General features: G+C 41.4%; 1 protein-coding gene across 1 annotated transcript in view; it reads right to left on the reverse strand.

Moving 5' to 3' along the window:
* Positions 1-9,758, reverse strand: part of ELL2 (elongation factor for RNA polymerase II 2) — a gene marked incomplete at both ends in the record, with an annotated part of 76,840 nt that extends 67,082 nt beyond the window's left edge. Inside the window, one exon of the mRNA XM_080698320.1 lies at positions 9,612-9,758. Coding sequence (XP_080554446.1) covers positions 9,612-9,758 — 147 coding nt within the window. The remainder of the gene's footprint in view (positions 1-9,611) is intronic.
* Between the last annotated feature and the right edge of the window lie 12,975 nt (positions 9,759-22,733).

Genomic DNA, 22,733 nt, shown 5'->3' on the forward strand with positions numbered 1-22,733 from the left:
AAGATGAGACAAAGCAAGGGTTCTAGTGAATTTCTAGGCAGCTAAAGAGTGCTGTCATTTACTGAGAGGAGGAACACTCATGTGGGTATAGGTAGAGGTTTATGGAGGGAAATGTTCTTATATATTAAGTGTGAGATGTGTATTCAACTTTGATGAGGAGATGATGTTGGAAATAAGTCCCCAGAATTGGAAAGAAAAATTCTGATCTAGAGATAAATATTTGGGAATCATTAACATAAAGATGCCGCTTAAATCCATAGAACTATATGAACTTACTGGGAGAGAGTGAATAAATAAAAAGAAGGGAGCAGGGATTCCCAACATTCAGGGCTTGGCAGAGAATAGTCACCAAGGTACAAAGGGAAGTTGAGGGACATCAGGAGACTGCTCCTAACAGGAAGAAGTAGTCAATAGGATGGAATGCCAGAAGTCTAGTAGGATAGGAACAGAGAGATGAGTGACAACTGGACACCTGGCCAGGTACAACCTCAGGTGTGTGGTGGAGACAGTATGCACAGCAGAGGATGACAGGTGAAGAAAACACAGACATTATTTACAAACACAACCTTTCTCTCTTTTGGTATTTACTTGCTTCTACTAAATCTCAAGCACTTTCTTGATGGCAGGGACCATCCATGATCTATTTGGCTTTATACCTCCAATGCCTAGTTCTATATACCTCACACATGTCAGAAGATGAATGCAAATGTTTGCTAAATGAGCATACAAATGTTTGGTAGTGCTGGGCGTGGTGGTGCACAGCTGTAATCCCAGTACTTGGGAAGCTGAGACAGGAGGATTGTAGGGTTTGCAGCCAGCCTCAGCTACTTGATGAAGCCCTCTGCAATTTAGTGAGACTCTGTTTCAAAATAAGAGAATAAAAAATAGGGCTGGGGGTGTAGCTCAGAGGTAGAATACCCCTGGGTTCAATTCCCAGTAAGGGAAAAAAAAAAGTTTGGTAGTTTAAAAATGTTTGGTAGTTTAACTCTGTTATCTCTTAATGTTTTCTTAAAGACAAAAATCTTGAATACACAAATGAGTTTTTCCTACATGGACTCCTTTTCTGGTCCTCTGAGACATCATGCTTTCTAAAAATGGAGCCCAAACCAATGATACTAACTAAATCAATGTTTTCTTAAAATATGCTGAAACCTAGGTAGATAGATAAACATATTTGCATTCTAAAGTAGTAAATTTTACAAAAACATTCAAGACTGACTTTATCCTTGATTAAGTTCCCTGTTCAGTGGGAGAATCTTCTAGCCAAGGTTGCCTCCATGCATATGTATAACAAAAGCTGTGCATACTCATGATTGTTTGGCTTTGTTTTTCAAAAGGAACTGTCAAACAAAAAAATTAGGAGATCAAAACTTCAAAATGGTTGGGTGTGGTGGGCACTCCTGTAATTCCAGCACTTAGGAGGCTGAAACAAGGTAATCAGTTCTAGGAAAGCCTCAACTATTTAGGAAGACCCTCAATATCTTAGCAAGCCTCTGTTTCAAAATAAAAAATAAAATAGGGCTAGGGCTGTGGCTCAGAGGTAGAATGCCTTTGGATTTAATTCCTAGTACCAAAAACAAAACAAAAAACAAACAAAACTCTAAAAGAACCAGGGCTTGAAGTATAGCTCAGTGGTAGAGTAGGAACTGAAGTCCTGACATACAGACAGACAGACAGACTGACACACACACACACACACACACACACACACACACACACACACACCCCAAAACTACCCCCTCATACACCAGAAAAGAAATGGAGATAATCAGTAAGAAGTGAAAACACTGACCCTTTCAAGGCCTTTAGGAATTGTGCTATTTCAAAACGATACTTAAAACATCAATCCAGGTACATTATGCAGAGTTACTAGTGTTTCAATAATTACTAGGGACAGAAACTAACAGGTTTGAATTTCATGTTAAAAATCACTCAATGAGCCAGGCATGGTGGTGCACGCTTGTAATACCAGAGCTTGGAAGGCTGAGACAAGAGGGTCGTACAGGTTGGAAGCCAACCGTAGCAACTTAGTGAGACTCTGTTTTCAAATAAAGTATGAAATAGGTCTGGCAGTAGCCCAGAGGTAGAAAGCCCCTGGGACCCACTCCCAGTACCACCAAAAAAAAAAAAAAAAAAAGAAAAGAAAAAAAAAGAAAAAGAAATCACCCAAAAAAGGAAGTCTATAAAAAGTACAAACAAAACATAAAAGCCTTGATTAAACCAAATTTCAACTCCCCCCCAAACACCAAGTTTCCAAAATTTCCAAAAAACGTAAGAGTTGATATAAAACATATAATTCAGCACTGTTTTATATATGTCTGCCTCAGATTTTCAAACATACTTCTAAAGATGAAACATCTAATCAAACTTAAGCCTTTTGATAACTAAACAAAAGACCCCAGTGGTTGTTCACCAAAATGGTACTCATCCTCTTTATGTCCCTACCCTCACCCCACTTTCCAGGGCTTCTGACTTGCCCTTTCTAGTAAGGACACCCAGCCTAGGCCAATGGCTAGAAATCTCAACCTAGTCCTCTTCCTTTAACATATCATTTCTATAGACCATATTCAGCTGCTATGCCTTTCTACCAGTATCCTAGCATAGACCCCAAACATCTCTGGCCTGGGCCATAAACTTCTTCCTATCTTGCCTACTTCCTTCCAGATTTCTTTCATAGTCATCCTGCACACCAGGACCAGAATAATTCAAAAGTACAGCTCAAATCACTTTTTAATTTCTACTCAATGTCTCCCAGTGATGACAGAATAAAGACCAAATTACTCAGACAGGTAATCAACTTGTTCTGACCTGCATTTACTTCCCTAAATCCAACTCACTTTTCCTTCTGCATACTGGGTTAAAGGAACAGGGTCCTTCTGGCAATTCTCAGAGAGCCTGCCTAGCTTTTCTACCTGTTACTCCCTTACCTATGATATTCCCTCAGCTAGAGATATGGTCCTTCATTCAGTCTTTATTTGCTAAAATCTTAACACTATGATATTATGGGCATTTCTGCACTACAGCTAAAGTCCTTTAAAACTCAAGAATCTTTTCTAGACCAACAACATATAAGATCCCCAAGAAGAAAAAAGCTCATGCCATTTGTCAAACAATCTAGTTACTATGAAACTAGTTATCAAATGCCCTGGCTGTAGAGGTCAATTGAAGGTGCTAATTTAATTCATGAATCTTTAAAGAGTTTATAGCTTAATAAGATTCTCTCTTCTTATGTCCTATATTAAATTGCCAGCAATGGATATGCTGGGTAGGTTTGACCTTTGCTGGGAGAGTATTAGTGGACACCTTTAAACCAGTTCTTCCTGAAGATTTAGAAGGACTCTCAAAAGCCCCAGTGCCACAACAGAAATTATAAATAGGTGGAAATTTAGAAGAGGGAAGGTAGAAGGGGAGGAAGAATAAAAAAGGAAGAGAAGGAAAAATCACAAAACAAAGACAGAGAAAGCAATTCTCTCTGGTATATCTGATCTGAATTATGCAGTGTTTTCCAGCTTTAATTTGGCTGTTTAAAGAGGTGGCAATTAATTTATTGTAGTCTACTTCAGACCTGGTTTTCTAGATTTTTGTATAAGTCATAGGAAATGTTGTATGGAGCTGCAATAGGCAGGAGAGTCAAATGTGGGATTTTAGTACATGCCGTTTTCTTTATTATAACATTTAGCTCAGGTGCAGAAATGCCCATAATATCCTACTTTAGGGATATCTTCTCAAACCCTACAAATACATTTGGCCCACACTGGCTGGACTCTGGTGCCAGCTCTCTGTGGCAGAGAAAGGGGTCACTGCGAATTGTTAACAATGAACAGCACCGGTTCAGCTGGAATTCTCAATTTTCCTCCTTCTGGTTTTATCACAAACTACCTAACAAGTCCTAGGAGCACACAGCTTCTGTAGTTTTTTTTTTTTTTTTTTTTTTTTTTACAAGTATAAATGGAGCAAATGGAAAGGCTGAATCTGGTGATTGTCCTTGGTAAGCTTCCCTGGAAATCATTCCAAGAATTCTACACTCCTTTCCTTTTAAATTCTCTTTTTGAACATGTTCCAGTCCTTCACATATGTTCTTTCTTTCTCCTCCTAATTCTGGTGCCAAGGTTCCCTGTCTATCTTTTTAGGCAATCTGGCTACTACTTTTCTCAGGGAGGAACACCCTTCTTTGCATTGAGTAACCAATTAAGTATTTGAATAAACTTTTCAAAGACTATAGCATAGAGCACAAACTTGACTTTTCTTGACAAAAAACATATTATGATCAAGTGCTAACTAAAGATGGAAATAAGTTAAAAGTCAGTAAGGTTAACTTATTTAAACCTGGCTACATTAAAAAAAAAACTGGAACAGATGGAATCTGCTGCAGCAAACCTTATTTTACTTAATAAACACATCTAAAAGGAATGGCTGCACTATGCTAGCAGGTCTGGATACTGAAATGGCGGCTTATGAAGAACATGGTCCTTTGTATTTATAAGGCATACTACTGAAAATTTTAAAAAATGCACATAATTGTTTGGAAACAGGAAGAAAAGGAAAAATAGAGATGTGTCTTTCTTTGTCCTAAATCATCATGAATCAAATTCTGGGGAAAAAAAATTCACTTGGTAGAAAGGAAGACCACAGTGAGAAAAGCACCCACTTTACAACCTGTGGAAGCAGGGATTAAAAAAAAATAAAATAAAAAGATCAAGTAACAAATTAAAGGAAACTCCTAGAAGTACAATAACTTCAGAGGCTTAAATAAGACCTTATGTATTGACTGGAAATAACAGTATTTGGTAATACAGAGAAAGACTGAGTTTTTCGTGCAAAATTAAATGAAAAAATATTTATACAAATCTTTAGGATGATAACATTTTCCTAAATGACACTAATCAGGGCAGAAAATTTTATTTTAAGCCACATAAGTTGACAGGATAACGTTTTAACAGAATACTACTTAAAGGCATCTGCTTTCTGGTCTTTTAGGGATAGAGAGTGAATAGCTCCTACAGCCAAACAAAACTATGCAAGACTTTTTATGAAATAGTTGGTAAGCATGATAATAATATTTGAGCCACTATCTTTGAAATTTTAAACAAACATTTGTCAAAAAAAGCAAATAAATAGGCTCAGAATTGATGAGACTTTTTATACAAATTTATTATCCAACCAAGAAAAAACTAGCTATGTTACTGGGAAAATTAGCTAAAATATAAGATATTGCATTTTCATTTTAAATATAGTTTTACATTTGGTAGAAATATGCAATTATAGTAATATATGCTTATTTAAAATATATAGAGCTTATGCAGCCCACATAATCACAAACATCAATTTAAATGACTATAAAGTTATAATTTGTGATTTTATTTAGTAACTTGTCCTCTCACTCAAAAATCCTCTATTTAAATTTTTAAAAAGCTTGATATTCTATATATTTGTAGTATATGTGGATTTTTCTGCAAGTAATGAAAGTAACTTTCCAGTCAACACTATATATTATAAATTTGAAACTTTCTGTATTCAAAGTGATATTTAGGAGATATTTATTCTAATTCAGAATCCCACTCTTAGACTCACAATGTCCCCCTGCTCATTTAGAAAGGTTTTCAAGGTTTTTTCTCCAAAAAATAGAAAACTTTAATAAATGCAAATTTTTATATAAGAAATAAGAGTCACTTTATTATTTACCATTTAAGAAAAGATTACCATCAAAAGTTTGTCTTTTGAAGCGATGAGGAATTGAGGTTTGAGAAAACCAAGATCTTAGTGTGTTCAAAGATTCTGTTTCCATGAATCCTAATAACTTCTTCAATTATATCTAAAGAATATTTCTGGCCTAAAATTTCTAAATTCACTTCTCTAAAGCCTTAGGTCAAGTGGGTTATCTAGAAAAGTTAAATCAAATGATTAAAACAATATGGACAAGAAAAGGACTTTCTGATGCTTAATTTATCAAATTAACCTGTTGAAATTTCTGGTCCCAATAAAGTCATTAGAAAAGAAGAAGTTAAAAAAATTAATAGCCATCATTTTGCATACATAAGTCAAAGCTGCCTGGAGGTCATTTGTCATCAAGCTTCAAGGGTCTTCTTATAAGAACACAAGAAATGGTGGGAGCATTTCATATGAGAAATAAATGTCATTTTATTATTTATCATTTATTTAAGAAAAGCTTGGCCATCAGAACCCTTTTCTCAATTATTCAACACATGCTAACATATTTATAAATAGCCAATACAATTTAAAGTCATGAGTCCTGCTTCTCATACATATGAAAAGTGCAAACGACCAAACAAATATCCTTCCACTGGATAATAAAAGTTCAGCCAGTTGCCCCCTCCTGGCATCTGTTACTGTGCCTATGGAAGCCCTGCTCTGGCCGAGTCAGGAGGGGCACTGAGGGCACAAGGGTGGGAGGCTGAGCTGAACACTCTAGAGGACCATGCATTCAATATCAACATGCATACAGTCACCCAAAAGGTCCCTCAATTCTTCATTTAGCCTCTTTCCACTTTTCAGCCAACTGTGCTTCACACTTCCACCCCAATTTCTGCTTGTTTTCCCCAAGCCCTTAAAAGGTGTTTCTGTACCTGAGTGACAGAGGCCTGAGGACAGGAGTTGGTCACATCAGGAACAAGATGGTGTCCACTGCAGAGGCCAGGTCAGCTCATTCGATCCCTACCTCCACTCCAGTATGCCACTGCTTCTACTGCTAGTATTTCAGGAGAAAGAGAATCCTAGAACTAACTCAGTCTCCCAGGTTCCACAATTAGAAAGGTGGAAAGACTCGGAAAATGTCTTCTTTTCCTTTTGTTGCCTCTGTCTGAATTGACCAGATCCCTTAATTTGCATTCCCCCAACTTGGAAAAAGACAGTAATACAGTAATGAGAACAATATATATATATATATATATATATATATATATATATATAGAATAAAACAATATGGACAAGAAAAGAAAAAAATATATATATAATCTCGGCAATAGAAGCAGTCAAGAGCAAAACAAGCCTTAACTGCAATACCTTAAATTTTAAAAAGTGAGATGAAAAAAATTAAGAATTAAATGGTGGGGTAGAAGAGAGAGAACTTTTGATCTGTCTCCTTGAAGACACTAGTATATAAATATAGGGACTTTTGGAACATTCTGTCCTTATTCCCAAGCATGAAAGCACTAGGATATAAAAAGCATAAATGAAGACCATACAAAGGTAGCAAAACAAATTGCACTCCCTTCCTGGGCCCTCGGTGGTCATGCAGACTAGTGGGTACTGGGGGCATCTCTGCCACTCCATATCTCTCTCTCTCTCTCTCTCTCTCTCTCTCTCTCTCTCTCTCAGCACTACCGCCTCTCTTCCTTCAGTGGACTTTTTTATACCCTGCCTCTTCCCCACCAAGTACCCTGTCAACCTCACTGTTCAACTGTACAGTTTGCCTGCTGTTTTCCAAGGTGGCTGGCTAACCTCCGGCTTCCAGAGATCCTCTCCCCACCCACTATGTGTCAGTCTTTCTCTTCTCCCTAGGTCTGTGTCTGTCTGGGGGCTGGCCTCCTCCTAATGGCTGCTTCCTCTCCAGACCTCTGTTTTTCTCTTTCTATCCCCTGACCTACCTTCTTCCCACTGCCATCCCTTCCCACGCCCTTCCCCTGGAACAGGCAAAATTATCTCTCCATCTTGCAGGGCTGGGTTTCTCTCCACTGTCTACCTTCATCCCTCTGTGTATCTGGCTCTCCCATTTGGGCCTCCCACTCCCACTCTCTACCGCAGTCGCACCTGCCTGGGAGCAGCTACCAGAGCATACACGGTTTAGTATTTCTTGTATCTCTCTACATCTTTATTGCTATTGTGCACTGACAAACCAACCATACTTGAGGCTCTTTTCTCCCTGGGATTTTATCTTGTGTAGGAAGGTGTCTCTCTCCCTTTACAGGCACTCACTCCCCCATCACCCTCCACGCAACTCCCCACAAATCCTGTTCGTTTGTTGTTTTAACATATGCTTCCCTGGTGAGTAACACTTGCACCCTGGTGTACACATCCACGTGTCCACTCAATTCTCTCATGTGTCCACTCAATTCACCTCAGAATCCCTCATGCTTCTGTTTACACACACCCTATCACATAAGTCCATAAACTTCCCGAGGTGCCCATAACTGTGCTCCTCCTGTGTGTATGTATGCGTATGCTCTCTAAACCAGGCTGGCTGAGGGTTCACACTTCTCCTTTCCTGTGGTTCTGCTTAGGACTGTCTTATCTCTATGCATTTAAAGTGCCTGGCACTAGTGGGAGCTCAACAGATGTTAATTTTCTTTTTCTCCACTTTTATCTGAATAAGTGTATGAGTCTGTGTCTGGGTGTCCCTCTGCTCCTTGGTGCTTGTTTTATGAAACCAGCTGAAGCATGTTCCTTAATATGGATTGGGTGTTTGTCAGTATGCCCCCTAGGTTCTAGCTCCCTGTCTCCTCCGTGGGCAAAATGTTACTGATCCCCCAGACGATATAGCTTTGCCTCAGGCAATGTGTCCCACTCCTGTCCCCTCATTCGACACCTCCTACTGTATGTCCATAAATGGCTTCCTCACGTCCCCTGGTTGCCAGCGTCTCTTCTCAGTGTCCCCCTCTCTCCCACTTTTTTAAACGTGAAAGCGCTCTTGGATTTGTGCGCCAATTGTGGTGTGTAGGTCTGAGCCTCTCCCGGTATTCGAGTTGTGAGTGTCTGTGGTAAGAGGAAAGAGGCAGGAGTGTCCGCCTTGGATGCAGTGCATCCACCCGGTACGGTCAGGATTGCTCCCAGTCTAAGTTCGCCAGGCAGCCCCGGGCGCCGGGCGTCTTTCGGGTACGCTGAGCTTCCGCGAATTTCTTTCCCCAGAACTCAAAGTCATGTTCCTGGCGCTAGATGTGTTGTGAGTCCTCGGGTGTCTCCCCGGGATGCGGTGTCCGTAAGTGTCCGCCCTGGATGCGGTGTGTCTCCGGGAACGCACACCGCCCGAGTTCCCGAGTCCCTAGCGAGTGCAAGGCGTGTCCACTCGCCCGGCTCCCGGGGCGCTCGCGTCCCGGCCCTGCGAGTACGCGACGTATCCCCGCGGCCCCGGGCGAAGCGCCCGCGTCCTCGAGTCCCCGGCAGTACGAGTCGTGTCCCATCCGCACACGCGGAGCTCCCGGGTCCCGGTCTCTGCCGGGGCCGCGGTGGCCAAGTGTCAGCGAAAACGCCCAGCGCTGGCGCCCGCCGGCCCGCCCAGGCTCTTTACTGGTCTCCGCGCGCGCCCCGCCTCCCCCGCCAGGGGCACGGTCACCTCACTTTTTGTCCCGGGGCCCCTCTCTCTCCTGGGGACCCAAACAGCCAGGAAACCCGCGGGCGCCGTCGGAAAGTCCCGCAGCGCCCCGCGGCCGAGCCAGCGCTGCGGCTGCCCCGGCCCCTCCGCCAGGGGCCGCCCGCCGCCGCCGCCCTCCCAACGCCCCGGCGTCCGCGGCCCCGCACCGCGGCGTCGGCGACCCTGCCCGCCCGGCCGGCCGGCCGCGCCAGGGGCAGCGACCGAGGGGCGGCCGCGGCTCCGGGACCCCGCCCGGAGGCGCCGGGCAGGGCGCGCCCGCCCTCCAGCCCCGCCGGCCGCCGCTCACCTTGTGGCTCTGGTAAGTCTCCAGCGCCCGGATCGCGGTCTCGGTGAGCTTCACATGCAGGACGGTGATGTTGTCCTGCCCGAGCCGCCCGCACGACAGCCCGTAGCGCTGCTCTTCCCGCAGGCCCGCCGCCCCCCCCGCCGCCATCTTAAAGTCCCCGGGGTGCCCCCGCCGACGCCGCTCGGGCTCTAGCCTCCACTGCGGCCGCGGCTGCTCGGGCTTCTGCAGCCGCCGCCACAGCTACGGCCATCCCGCTGCTGACGTACTGTCATATACTGCGCGCCGCCAGACCTCGGGCTGCCACCGCCGCCGCCCGCCCCACCCTCCGGCCCGCGCCCCGCCCCGGGCTCGCCTCATTGGCTCCGCTCCCCTCACAGCCGCCCTCATTGGCCGCCCTCCGCTCTCACGGGGGCGGGGCCCAAAGTCGCCGGAGTTTCGCAGCCGGGACGGGACGTCCGAGAAATGAGAGGCTGACGTCGGGGTGACGCGCCAAGTTAATCACACCTGACGTCACGTCTGGTTGTCTGGGCTCTCCGGCCGCGATTGGCCGAGCTGATTTGGGGATCCCCTACTAACTGGGCGTCCAGGTGGCCGGGTTTGGTTATCTGAGGCGGAGCCCCGCCCCTTGGGAGGGAAGCTGTAAAAAGTCAGGAGAATTGCGGGATCTGGCAGTGCTGGTGGTCCTCGGAGAGGAGGCTCCCCACCCCAAATGTGTGAGGGCCTGATAAGTGAGGACTTGGTTCCCCGACGGTCGAGCGAGCTTGTGAGGTTTGGCGTGTGCGCAGGACACCGTAGGCAGAGTCGCTGGAGCGCTTCTCTGCAACACCGAGTTCAGTACTGTGGTTGCGCAGATGGCTTGGAGAAGATGCCCTTAGTCCCTTTGAACTTGACATTGCGTTAGGGGTTGTGTTAGGTTTTGTGGAGCTTCTTAAGTACAACGCCGCCGCGCCAAAGGTTTAAAATGCCTTTTGCGCTCTGTGCTTACATGAACAGAGAATTGAACTTCAAGGTCTTTCCCATGCGATGCCTGTTCCTATGATCGCACAGGAACGGAATATATGCCTCATTTCGTTTGGTCGGGATTTTACCTTTTCATGGAGTAGGAAAGGCAATTGTCGTTCGAGTGGTATTTTCTTTCAAAGGACCTTTGAAGAAGAGTAAAGCTGGTTTTAACTTACATTAAAAGAAACAGTGGCATTTCTCATTCTTCAGAGTTCTGCCTGTCTCTCTTAATAGGGTGGTGGGGAAAACAGCTAGGTTTAAGGCTGGCAGATGGGCTGTTGAGGTTAAATGGAGGAGATAAGGATATAAGGGTGCAGAGTCTTGGCAGACTTTCCATTTCCCTGTAGATACCCCGTGTGTAGGGAGGGGAGAGGAAAGCTGCAGGAGAGCCTAAGCTAGAATCTTTCTTCTTCAGGCACGGTGGAAAGACTGACAGGTTTTCCTAGAGGATGGATGAATTAATTGGATGATCAGAAACACCAGATAAAAACAAACCATTGAGAGGTTTGAAAGCATTGGGAAACAGTTTAAAAATACCTTTAAAGTTTTTGAGATGCTTATTGTACCCTTGGATTGTTAAAATCTTGAATTTTGTTGGAATTCCCAGGACAGTTTATAAGTATTTAATCAGTATTTCCCATCTTTCTAAAGAGGATTAGGGCTGTGGTTTTTCATTCCACCCTGCCTACCACACACCTTAGTAAATCCCTTTCCCACCCTACAGGTACATTCCCTTTTGATTCAAACTCTTCATTATATAAGTATAATATAAATTTTAGAATAAATTATTTTGTATGACTTATAAACTAAGTTTCTGAGGCTGTCCTCAAAACTATGACTATCCTGTCTGTGTCTATTGAGGACTGAGCCACCACACCCAGCTTATAACTTTTAAATTAAGTGAAAACACTTGTATTAGGTGTTTCATCACAGGAGAGCAGTTTGTAAATTGACTTAATTTAAATCCATTAGAACTGGCTAGCTGTGAATACTTGGCTAACACTCGTTAATTTAGTTTAGTGTTAATACAGAGTGTCAACTATATTGAAATTATTGAATAGGATAATTAGGACAATAACAAAAAATGGATTGTAAGTTTCACTTTGGAACGGAAATAGAGGCTTTTATAACTTGGTTTTCCCAGCTTTGTAAAAGTCAAAACCTTATCCAAATAAATAGCTCATATCTAAGTGAACTATAGTCTAAAAAATAAGTCTATACTTGAATTCTTTTTTTCTTCTTCTCTTGGTTGCCTTACTTCCACAGGAAAGGACTGACCACATATCTAAACTCTTAATTTATTGGGATGGGGGAGGTTTAACCTGAACAAGTGAAACCTGTATTCCACTGCTTTTCCAGTGATGTTGGGTAAATCCCCACCCACACAACACCCTAATTCGATCTTCTCTTACTCAGAACCTCTGATAACATCCAAGGGGTAGGGAGGAACAAGGGTTTTTTCCCTGTAAAACTGTGGTCCCTTACTAGTAATCGATTTTGTGTGTGTGTTTTCCTAATTGTGGGAGAAAATTTTTTCTTATGTCCTATCTTAGTGGGTAAAAATATCTTTCAGTGGGCAATACACACAGCGTTGTTTTGAGTTAATATTTGTATTGCCCCCTTTGGGCTTTTCAACTGTAGAAAAAAATTTTGATCTTGTATAAAGTAATATGGTAATCTAGTGTCTCTTAATTGATGTCTCATACACATAGTACATATTGTGCCTGCCTGAGTCATAGGGTCGAGTTGTGCTGCTCTTAAGGATAATTAGTTCTGAGGGGGCTGATAAAAGTTGCTCTCTGGGAAGGTTATCATTGTATACATGTTTTTCTGTATCTTTATTCAATTTAAATAATTAATCATTGGATACCAGCTAAGTTTAACATACTGTGGACGATTTGAAGAATAAACTTTATAGTTTGTAAAGGAATTATCTGTTTGAATGTGCCGAAGGAACCAACATACTCAAAGCAAAGCAAAGCAATTAGACAATTAGTAAATAATACTAATTTCAGTGGTGTTGGTGATAAGCTAAAAAATTCAAAGAAAGGAGAGTCTGAAGAGGTTCTGTGGAGGCTAATCAAACTTGAACATCTTTGGAGGGCAGAGTAGGTCCTAGATAAGTAGAAATGGTAGCTGGAGAGAGGCCCACTTAGATGATCTTAATCATCATTCTAGCTGAACTCACTTATTTTATGCATGAGGAAATGGAGACCACATTAATTTAAAAGCAACCTGCCTAACTTATTATAATCAGAAAAGCCAGAGTCTGAATCAGGTGTGTGTGTGTGTGTGTGTGTGTGTGTGTGTGTGTGTGTGAGTGATACTGGGGTTCCTGGAAACCCTTCTACCTCCGGGCTACACTTCCAGACCTATTTTTTATATTTTATTTGGAAACAGGGTCTCTTAAGCCAGCAAGGCTGGCTTCGAACCTGAGCGGAGATCCCCCTGTCTCTGCCTCCCAAGTGCAGGGATTACAAGCATGTGCCACCACGCCCAGCCTGAATCAGGTCTTTAAGTGTCTTCTGGTACCTATATATGCAATAAGTAACTATTGTTGAGATTTAACTGAGAAAAAAAATTGCCTTATAAGATATTTCAGTGCTGGAAAAAGACAGAAAGTAATCTGACACAGGGATTGGACCACTCTGATGTGTAGTGTAGGCAGAGGATGCTGAGCATCAAGCCTTCTCTGGTCTTCAAACCTTGAGACACCCCTCAATCCTGGTTGCTGCCTATTCCATGACCAGTTCTAATGTCTTTGATGAAGAGATTGTTCAGACACCTTCAGAGACAGCCAAGTACCCAAATGAATGTAGCAGGTCAGACAAAATGTGTTAGGGACTGAAGGTGCTGGGCTGTGGTGAGCTGGAGGTGCTTAAAAGTCTCAGTAGTTTTTTTTTTTTTTTTTTTTTTTGGTCCAGGTGATTCCTGTCAAATGGATATGCTGAGGTCAGTGCTCCTAGATCTAATTTTTCAAGAAAAGCTAAAAAACAAAAGTTTTTACATTTATGTTTATTTATTTTGGTACTAGACATTCTATCTCCAGGGTACACTCCCAGCCCTTTTTATTTTTTTACTTTATTTTTGCGTGTGGAACTGGTGATTGAGTCCAGAGGCATTCTGTTTATGAGCTACATCTCCAACCCAATTTTATTTTTATTTTTAAAACAAGGATCTCACTAGGTTGATGAGAATCTCACTACTTGCTGCAGCTGTTCTTGAACCTGCAATCCTCCTGTCTCAGCCTCCTGAGTACTGGGATTACAGTGTGTACCACTACTATGCCTAGCTTTTTATTTTGAAACAAGGTCTCACTAAATTGCTGAGGTTGGCCTTGAATCTGTGATCCACCTGTCCCAGACTCCCAAGAACAGGATTACAGGTGTGTGTCACCATGCCTGGCAGAAAACAGATTTTTATGTGAACATCCTGATTTGTTAGCAATTAAGTAAAAATTTTAAAATATATTTTCTGGACATTGAAAAGTCTTTGAGCCTAATATGATGGTGCATGCCTATAAACTCAGCTACTCAAGAGACTGGCGCAGGTGGCTCACAAGTTTGAGGATATTCTTGAAAATTGAGGGAAATGCCAGCTCAAATTTTTTAATAAGTGGGAGAGGGACTGGGGATCTAATTCAGTGGTAGAGCACTTGCCTAGTATTTGGGAAACTTTGGGTTCAATCCTCAGCATCACACACACACAAAAATAACATGAAGATTTCTAGTTTTCAGTGTCTGCTTAGGTGATTTCTAATACAGATGGCCTTTCTATCTTATACCTGTTTTGTAGTTTTGTGAGTTATTTCTTAAGCCCACCCATAAAAAGTCAATGCTTACTTAGGTTAATGCAAGGCAATGGCTTCTATTATGAAATGAGAATACAGAACCTCTTTTTGAATTTTAGCAGAGAATCTCCCCTCCTCCCACTCTCTCTCAGTACTGGAGATTGAACCCAGGGCTATTGTACCTCTGAGTTACACCCCCAGCCCTTTTTCTTTTTTTTTTTTTTGGTGGTACTGGGGTTCCTGGAAGCCCTCCTTCCTCCGGGCTACACTCCCAGACCTATTTTATATTTTTGAAACAGGGTCTCTTACGCCAGCACGGCTGGCTTCGAACCTGCGCCATCCTCCTGTCTCCGCCTCCCAAGCGCGGGGATTACAAGCGTGCGCCACCACGCCCGGCTCCCAGCCCTTTTTTATTTTTTTGTTTTGAAAAAGAGTCTTGCTAGGTTGCTGAAAGTCTTGCTAGTGGCTCGGCTGTCCTTAAACCTGTGATCCTCCTGACTCAGCTTCCCAAGTGCTAGGATTACAGGCCTGTGCTACCAACCCTGGATGAGAAGCTCTCTTGATGGAGAATTACCGGGTGGAAGTTTTCCCCTCTTGGAATTCTCTCTCTCCTCCTCCTGCCCCATTCCCTGTTGCATTTGACCTGCACCATTATACTGCTTTACTTTCAAGCCTTTTCCTAGCACTGCATAAAAACCTTCTTTCCTTGGATACAACTGAAGCAGGAGCTTGGTTTTTAAAGAACATCATTAACCCTGAATGATGGTATATGCCTGGAATCCCAGTACCTGAAAGACTGAGACAGGAGGACTGGAAGTTCAAGACCAGCCTCAGCAACTTAGTCTCTCAGAAACTTAGCAAGATCTTGTTTCAAAATAAAAAGGACTGAGGGTATAGGCTGGAGGTAAAACTCCCCTGGGTTCAATCTCCAGCACTAAAAGTTAATTAATTAATTAATTAATTAAATAACAAATAAAATAATTTCCTTGTTTATAGATAAGAAAAGTGAAATATCTGCAGGAAGAGCATGAATATTTGTTATGAACATGGATTTCAAGCCCAGTGAGTATTATTTTGTTGTCTGTGAATAATTTTTACTAAAGTTAAGCATAAGAAATGTCATTGAATCATTATTATTATCATTCTTCTTATTATTGTTATTGTCATTATTTCTAATCTGGATCTGAGTCCCCTCATCTCACTGAAGGATAGAACAATAAATTCATAGATCGTACAAGTAAGTTCCCAGACTACACATTGGGGAAAGGCTCTCTGGTCTTTTTGAACCCTGATGGTATAATCCAATAGAGGCTCAGGAATTTTTCTTTAGGAATGGATCAGGACAGAAGGCAATACAGATAGAAGGAACCAGAGGATCTGAATTGAACTGGGTTTGCATAGCAAGCATTTTGATTTTACTTAGATTGTTCATTTATTGGGGATAGGATTAAGGGGGCACTGATGGAGACTTTGAGAAGGGAGCCACATATATGAAGATGGTCCAAGTCCACATGATTGTCTGAATGATATAGGTCATCTAGAAACTTTGCTGAGATGGGTAGTTTTAGAGTACCAGGTCTGGCCTCCCCTTTGGGAACTGAACTTGGGCCGTATGTTTCCTGGGATTGGCAGCCTCTGCTTCTCCCCACAGGCTCTCCTGCTTTGGACATCTACCCTATCCTCCCAATCTCCAGATTTCCTTCTTCCTTCTAGGACAGCCGAGTTCTTTTCAAATATTATGACCGGGGTGTAGAGAAAGTCCTTTATAGGCCCCCTTCCACCTGACCAGCACTTTCATCCTCTCAGTGGAAAGGTAGTGGAAGGGTAGGTGGGCAGGGCTGCCTCTCTTTCTTTGAGATAGATCAAATGTAGCATACTCGAGCTTCCAGAGATGAAGATGCTCTGTCTTCATTAACACTGTTCTAAGCTTCTTTGTTTTTGGCTTTTCCTCAGTTGAAGAGCAGTCTTTAGGAGACTAGAGCCTGTTGGGAGGCAAAAAAAAAAAAAAAAAAAAAAGATTCAAATTTGCTTCTCCCACACACTACAGAAACTTCCTCCTCCTTTCCTGACTGAGGTAAATGTCCTGTCCACAGAATTGCACAATATAGGGATCCTAGTATATCCTTCTCACACATGATAATTGTTTTGTGGCTTTTCAGCATAGTGCAAAGTACCCTGAGAGAAGTCACATAGGCTCTGAGAAGAGAGGCACGGAGTGACCTTGCTGTTGTGTTCTGAAAAGAAACACACATGTTCCTGAATACACTGAGGAGTTAGGTAGAAGATGGAGAGGATGTCTGTTTGATTTCTTGCTTTTAAACATGGTAATAGATGAAGTGCCATCAATATGGAGAACAATACTGATAATTATTAACAGCTTATTCTTAATGGGGCTTTGCTGTTTAAAAGCAATGTAATTATGCTGTCTTGAGATTTTCTCTCTAACTCTGTGATGTGGCCATGTTTTTGACTCTTGCTATCTTTGTTTATTTAATTTTGTGGTACTGGAGGCTGAACCCAGAGGCATTCTGCCTTTGAGCTATACCCCTAGACCTATTTTAGTTTTTATTTTGAAACAGGGTCTCACTAAATTGCAGAGCGCCTCACTAAGTTTCTGAGGCTGGCTATGGAATCTGTGATCCTCCTGTCTCAGCCTCCCAAGTGTGCGCCACCACCGTGCCTGGCTCTACTCTTGACAGGAGGATTGCCAGTCTCTTGAGTAGCTGAGTTTATAGGCATGCACCATCATATTAGGCTCAAAGACTTTTCAATGTCCAGAAAATATATTTTAAAATTTTTATTTAATTGCTAACAAATCAAGATGTTCACATAAAAATCTGTTTTCTGCCAGGCATGGTGACACACACCTGTAATCCTGTTCTTGGGTAGTTGAGGTTCAAAAGGGCTGTGCCACTTGAGAAGTGACAGAGCCAGTCTAAAACCTAGGATTTCCCTTTCCAAACCTAGTACATCAGCCTTCAGACATGGCTGTAAGATCTGAAAAATTATACTGAATGTGTCAGGTCACCACAATAAACTAATAAAAAGAAAATGATTGTTCCTCCTTTCTTGTGCATGTTGGAGGTTGGTTTTGTTTTTGGTCTTGAAGGCAAAACTTAAGCCATTTGATTTGTTTGTTTGTTTTTGTGGTACTGAGATGGAACCCAGAGACATTCAACCTTTGAGCTATACCTCCAGCCCTATTTTTTTACTCTTTATTTTGAAACAGGGTCTAATTAAGTTGCAAAGGGCCTTACTAAGTATACGATGCTGGCTGCAAACCTGTGATCCTCCTTGCATTCCAGGTACTGGGATCACAAGAGTGCGCCACCAGGCCTGGCTTATTTGCTTTTATTAATTTTTTTTTAACTTTTGTTAGTGCATTATAGTCTTATACTATAATGTAGTTCATAGTCATTGAGACATACATGCATACAGCACTTGGTGGGCTTTCCCCAGCTTCTTCCCCAACTCCCCTCTTTCCCCATACAGAGTATGTACATACTGTAGATGGAAATGACTCCTTCATTGATCCTTCCTCTCCCCCTCTCTTCCCCTAGACCATCTTCCCGACTCCTTTGAGGTTTCTCCTCCATTATCTGAAGTCCTTTTAGTATCCATATTACACCTCTAGCTTTTGCATATGAGAGTAAACATATGACCCTTCTCTTTCTGTGAATGGCTAATCTCACTTAGTATAATGTTCTCCAGGTCCATCTATTTTCCTTGAGAATGCTATAGTTTTGTTCTTCTTTATTGTTGAGTAGAATTCCATTGTGTGGCTATCCTTTAAGTTTGTAATGCATTCATCTGTTGATGGACACCTAGGTTGTTTCCATAATTTGCCTACTGTGAATTGTACTACAATGAACATGGATATGCATATAGTACTGTAGTTCTCTGATTTAGTCTCCTTGGAAAGATACCAGGAATGGTATAGTTGGAGACTTAAGCCATTTAAATCACCCCTTCCACACCAAGCACCAAATATCTTTCTAAGTAGCAAGAAGGCAAATAAAATGTTCCATTCAGTGTTAGTTTATTAGAGTTATCATAATGACTTTACTGAAATGTATGAAGGATATTCTATTTTATATGTGGCAAATATAATTTGTGATATATTGGAGCCCTCAGTATAATAAATATGTATAGCACATAGGTGCCCATTTGAAAAAGCTTATATTGTAATTATAAATTTTATGAAGATTTATAGCTATTATGTCTTTGCTTTTAGTACATGTTATTCAAATCTATGATTTATTTGATAATGAGCCTTTGGTCAAAAGCGACCGAATAATATTACTTGTTCCCCTGAGAAATACCATGTACTTCATGACGTGGTTCCCAGAACATATTATGACAAAATGTCAGGAATAAATATATCACACCAGTGAACACAGAAGATTTCCTGATTCAGCTTAGGAAGTTATAACTGCCTCTATGGCTGATCCTATTTGGTTTTCAATCAGTTATTTATTCACGTATCATATTTAACATCTTTGGTCTTTGGACCTGTTATGTCATACTATTCTGAGAGCTTGTACTATTGCTTGGGATTTTGGAAAATTAAGTACAATGACCTTCTATAGGTTAGAACATTTATAGAAGTGGAAACAACACAGTTTGGCCTAATAGCATATAAGATCTGAGGATATAACATATTTGGTGAGAAGCACCATACAGGCACTAATTCCATGATGTAAGAGTTCTTGATTTCTAGATATTTATTCAGCTCAGGACATTAGGAAAAGCTTCATAGGTGAGTTAGCATTAGAGTTTCAAAGATATGTAACGGTTTTATCTTTCTATCTCTATTTTTCTCTCTGTACTAAGGAATGAACCCAGGGGCATTCTATCTTTGATCCACAGCCCCAGCCCTTTTTATTTTTCCTTTTGAACCAGGATCTTGCTAAGTTGCTGAGGGTCTCAATAAGTTGCTGAGACTGGCCTCAAACCTACAATCCTCCATGCCTCAGTCTCCCAAGTAATGGGATTATGAGAGGTGAGTAAGCATGAGGTGCCCAAAATAACTACCAGTTTCAAGGCTTGCACCACTGTGCCCAGTTCTGTGAGATTACTTTCTTATGATTCAAATTACAAAATTATAGTAAATATTTTTAGTCTATCATAATTTAACTTTTTTTTATACTGGGGATTGAACTCAAGGGCACTCTACCTCTGATCTACATCCCAGTCCCATTTTTTTTTGTTGTTGTTTGAAACAAGGTTTTACTGGTTCTGAGAGGCTCACTAAGTTGCTGAGACTGGCCTTGAACCTTCAATCCTCCTGTCACAGCCTCCCCAGTACTGGGATTAGAGATGTATGCCATCAGAACTTGGCTTTAGCCTATTAAAAAAATAAAAATATTATCAAGGGTTTATTTATTTATTTATTTATTTATTGTGGTATTGGGGGTAGAACCCAGAGGCTTTCTACCTCCAGGCTATACTCCCAGATATATTTTATATTTTATTTGGAAACAGGGTCTTACTAAGTTTCTGAGAGCCTCACTAAGTAGCTGAGGCTGGCTTCGAACCTGTGCAATCCTCCTGTCTCAGCCTCCCAAGTGCTGAGATTACAAGAGTATGCCACCATGCCCGGCTAAGGGTTTTTAATAAATATATATAAGTCAATTTTTCTGTCATAAATAGTAAGTTAAAATAATTAATTTTTATTTTTCAACCTTTAGAACGTCAATTTATGTTTTTTAAAATAAAACTATACTTTAGAATAAGAAATGTTTGTAACTATGATAATGGGATTATTAAAACATTGTAAGTTTAAGGAACTTAAGAGCTACCATAAGGTGTTTTAGAGAAAGACAGTAGTCTAGTTTAACTGATATCCAAAAGTGCTTTGCCACTGATTGTGAAAACAGCTTTCAATATTGAGTTAAGAAGTATGGACTTTTATCTGTGAGCAATGTGGAATCATTGGAGCCTTTTGTCCAGGAAGTGCCATGATCCAACCCAGAGCAGGACTAGACAGCTGTATGGGAAAGGAATTAGAGTGAGGATATTGCAGAAAAGGAGGTGAGATAGGAGGCAACAAGTAATGAGGTCCTGTTTTCAGGTGCTGATCCTGGGCATGGAGAAGAGGAAGAGAATGGGCACGTCTCTACTCTATGAAGGTGGAGTTGGCTGATGTGGCAACTTTATTTACGTAGGAGAGGTGAGTGAGCTTGAGGAGCCAAAAATAACTACCAGCTTCAAGTTTGGTTTACTAGAAGGCAATAAGCTGTGAACAGAAATGAGGAAATTGGGGAAGGAGCTGGTTTAGGTAGAGGTATTGGTGGATTCAATATTTGACTGGCATTTGAAATTTCAGGTCTTGGACCTCAGAATCAACTCCAGTGAGTAAGAATAGGAGTTATGGAATTGGACAAGTGTTAGGAGGAAAGAGGATGAGAAAGGAAAGGAGTCTTCTGAAATCCCATGCCTACCCTAAGGGTTGAATGCCTTCTTTCAGTTGGAATTAAGGTTGTCATGGGCCATTTTTACTGGCATAGGTATCTTATGCCTCCAGGTGTGTGTGTGTGTGTGTCCCTGAATATGTTTTCAAGATGTTCCCAATACTAACCCCACTCTCAGTCACTTGCATTCAGACATGTTTTTTCCTTGGAGTGGGAGGAAAGGGGTGGAATTAATAGCTGCTCCTTAGGTGTTGCACTTACATGGTGCACACCCATAGAGATGCGTTGACCTTGCACACCTCATCCACTGAGTATGTTATAGGAGGCAGAAAGTAGGTGGCCATTCACTAGTGTAGGCATTAATTGGGGAGACTAAAGGCACTTTTATCTGGAAAGTAGAGAGAATAAAAGAGATTACTGGAGAGAGTAAACAGAAGCCAATGACCAGAGGAGCTTCTGTATTACTTGGGAGTTAGAAATAGGGTAGATCAGTAAAATTACAAACTGGGATTTAAATGATAATTTGCAAAAAAGCAATTAGTAAAAAAAAAATTACTGCTATTAGTAATAACCAGATACTTAGTGAATAAAGTTTGCTAGATATACACTGAGTATTATCTGTTCTAAATGGGTCAAAATTTAATTTCAATTCTATGAAATATAATACATGGTAAATGAAAAGTAATACATTCAACTCTGGGCGTGGTGGCACACACTTGTAATCCCCACTCTTGGGAGGCGGAGACAGGAGGTTAGAAGTCAGCCTCGCTGGCTTAAGAGGCCCTGTTTCCAAATAAAAATATAAAATAGGTCTGGAAGTGTAGCCTGAAGGTAGAAGGGTTTCCAGGAACCCCAGTATTACAGAGAGAGAGAGAGAGAGAGAGAGAGAGAGAGAGAGAGAGAGAGAGAGAGAGAGAGAAAGGAAGAGAATGTAATACATTCATCTCCAAGTTCTGGTATTGTTCCATAATACTTAAAGTCATAATGCTGCCTTCAGATTGTTACTTCATCTGGGTGTGATGGTGTATGCCTATAATCCTAGTTACTTGGGAGGCAGAGACAGGAGGATCACAGGTTTGAGGCTAGCCTCAGTAGTTTAATGAGACCCTCAGAAATTTGGCAAAAGCCTATTTCAAAATAATAAAATAGGTATAAGGGTATAACTCAGAGGTAAAACGTCTCTGGGTTCAATACTCAGTACCACACACAAAAAGAAATTGTTAGTGCAAATTAGTTTTAATGGTGACTAATTAACAGAAATGTGTTTGATAATCTGTAATCTGATCTTGGAAGCAGAGTCATTAACTGAGAACAAGGAGAACTGTTTCTGATTCTGCCCTTCTGATTCTGCCCTTTTGATTCTGATTCTTGCTCTGGATAGATCACTTCTCTTATGTATGAAATGATTCTGAGTGATTAAAAAGCTCACATTATTTGAATTCTGACATTTCTTTTTAATATTTCTCCATTAAGCCAATATAAAGAAATATAAACGTATAAGGTATGATTTGATTTACCTGCAAAAAATATATTAGCTTCTAAAAGGGATAGTCACACTTCTTCCAAACAACAGTCTGGAGTGTTGATGATCTATTATGACTTTGACCCCTGGTGAAAATACTGGGACTGGAGTCAGCAGATTGTATTAAATCTCAGTAGTATAGAAAGCCAAGCAGCATGATTTAGCATTGCCAAATGTTGAAAAATGTTGTATTTTGCATAGAAGAAGTCGTCTGCGCTACATAGATTTTTTTAATTGGCTAGGTTCTTTGCCTCATTTTTAGGTTTCTAAATACTTTTTAAAAAAATGTTTATCTTAAGCCGGGCGTGGTGGCGCACGCTTGTAATCCCTGCACTTGGGAGGCTGAGACAGGAGGATCGCACAGGTTCGAAGCCAGCCTCAGCGACTTAGTGAGG

Source organism: Muscardinus avellanarius (assembly GCF_963383645.1).
Source record: "Muscardinus avellanarius genome assembly, chromosome: 1".
In the NCBI taxonomy this organism is placed as follows: domain Eukaryota; kingdom Metazoa; phylum Chordata; class Mammalia; order Rodentia; family Gliridae; genus Muscardinus; species Muscardinus avellanarius.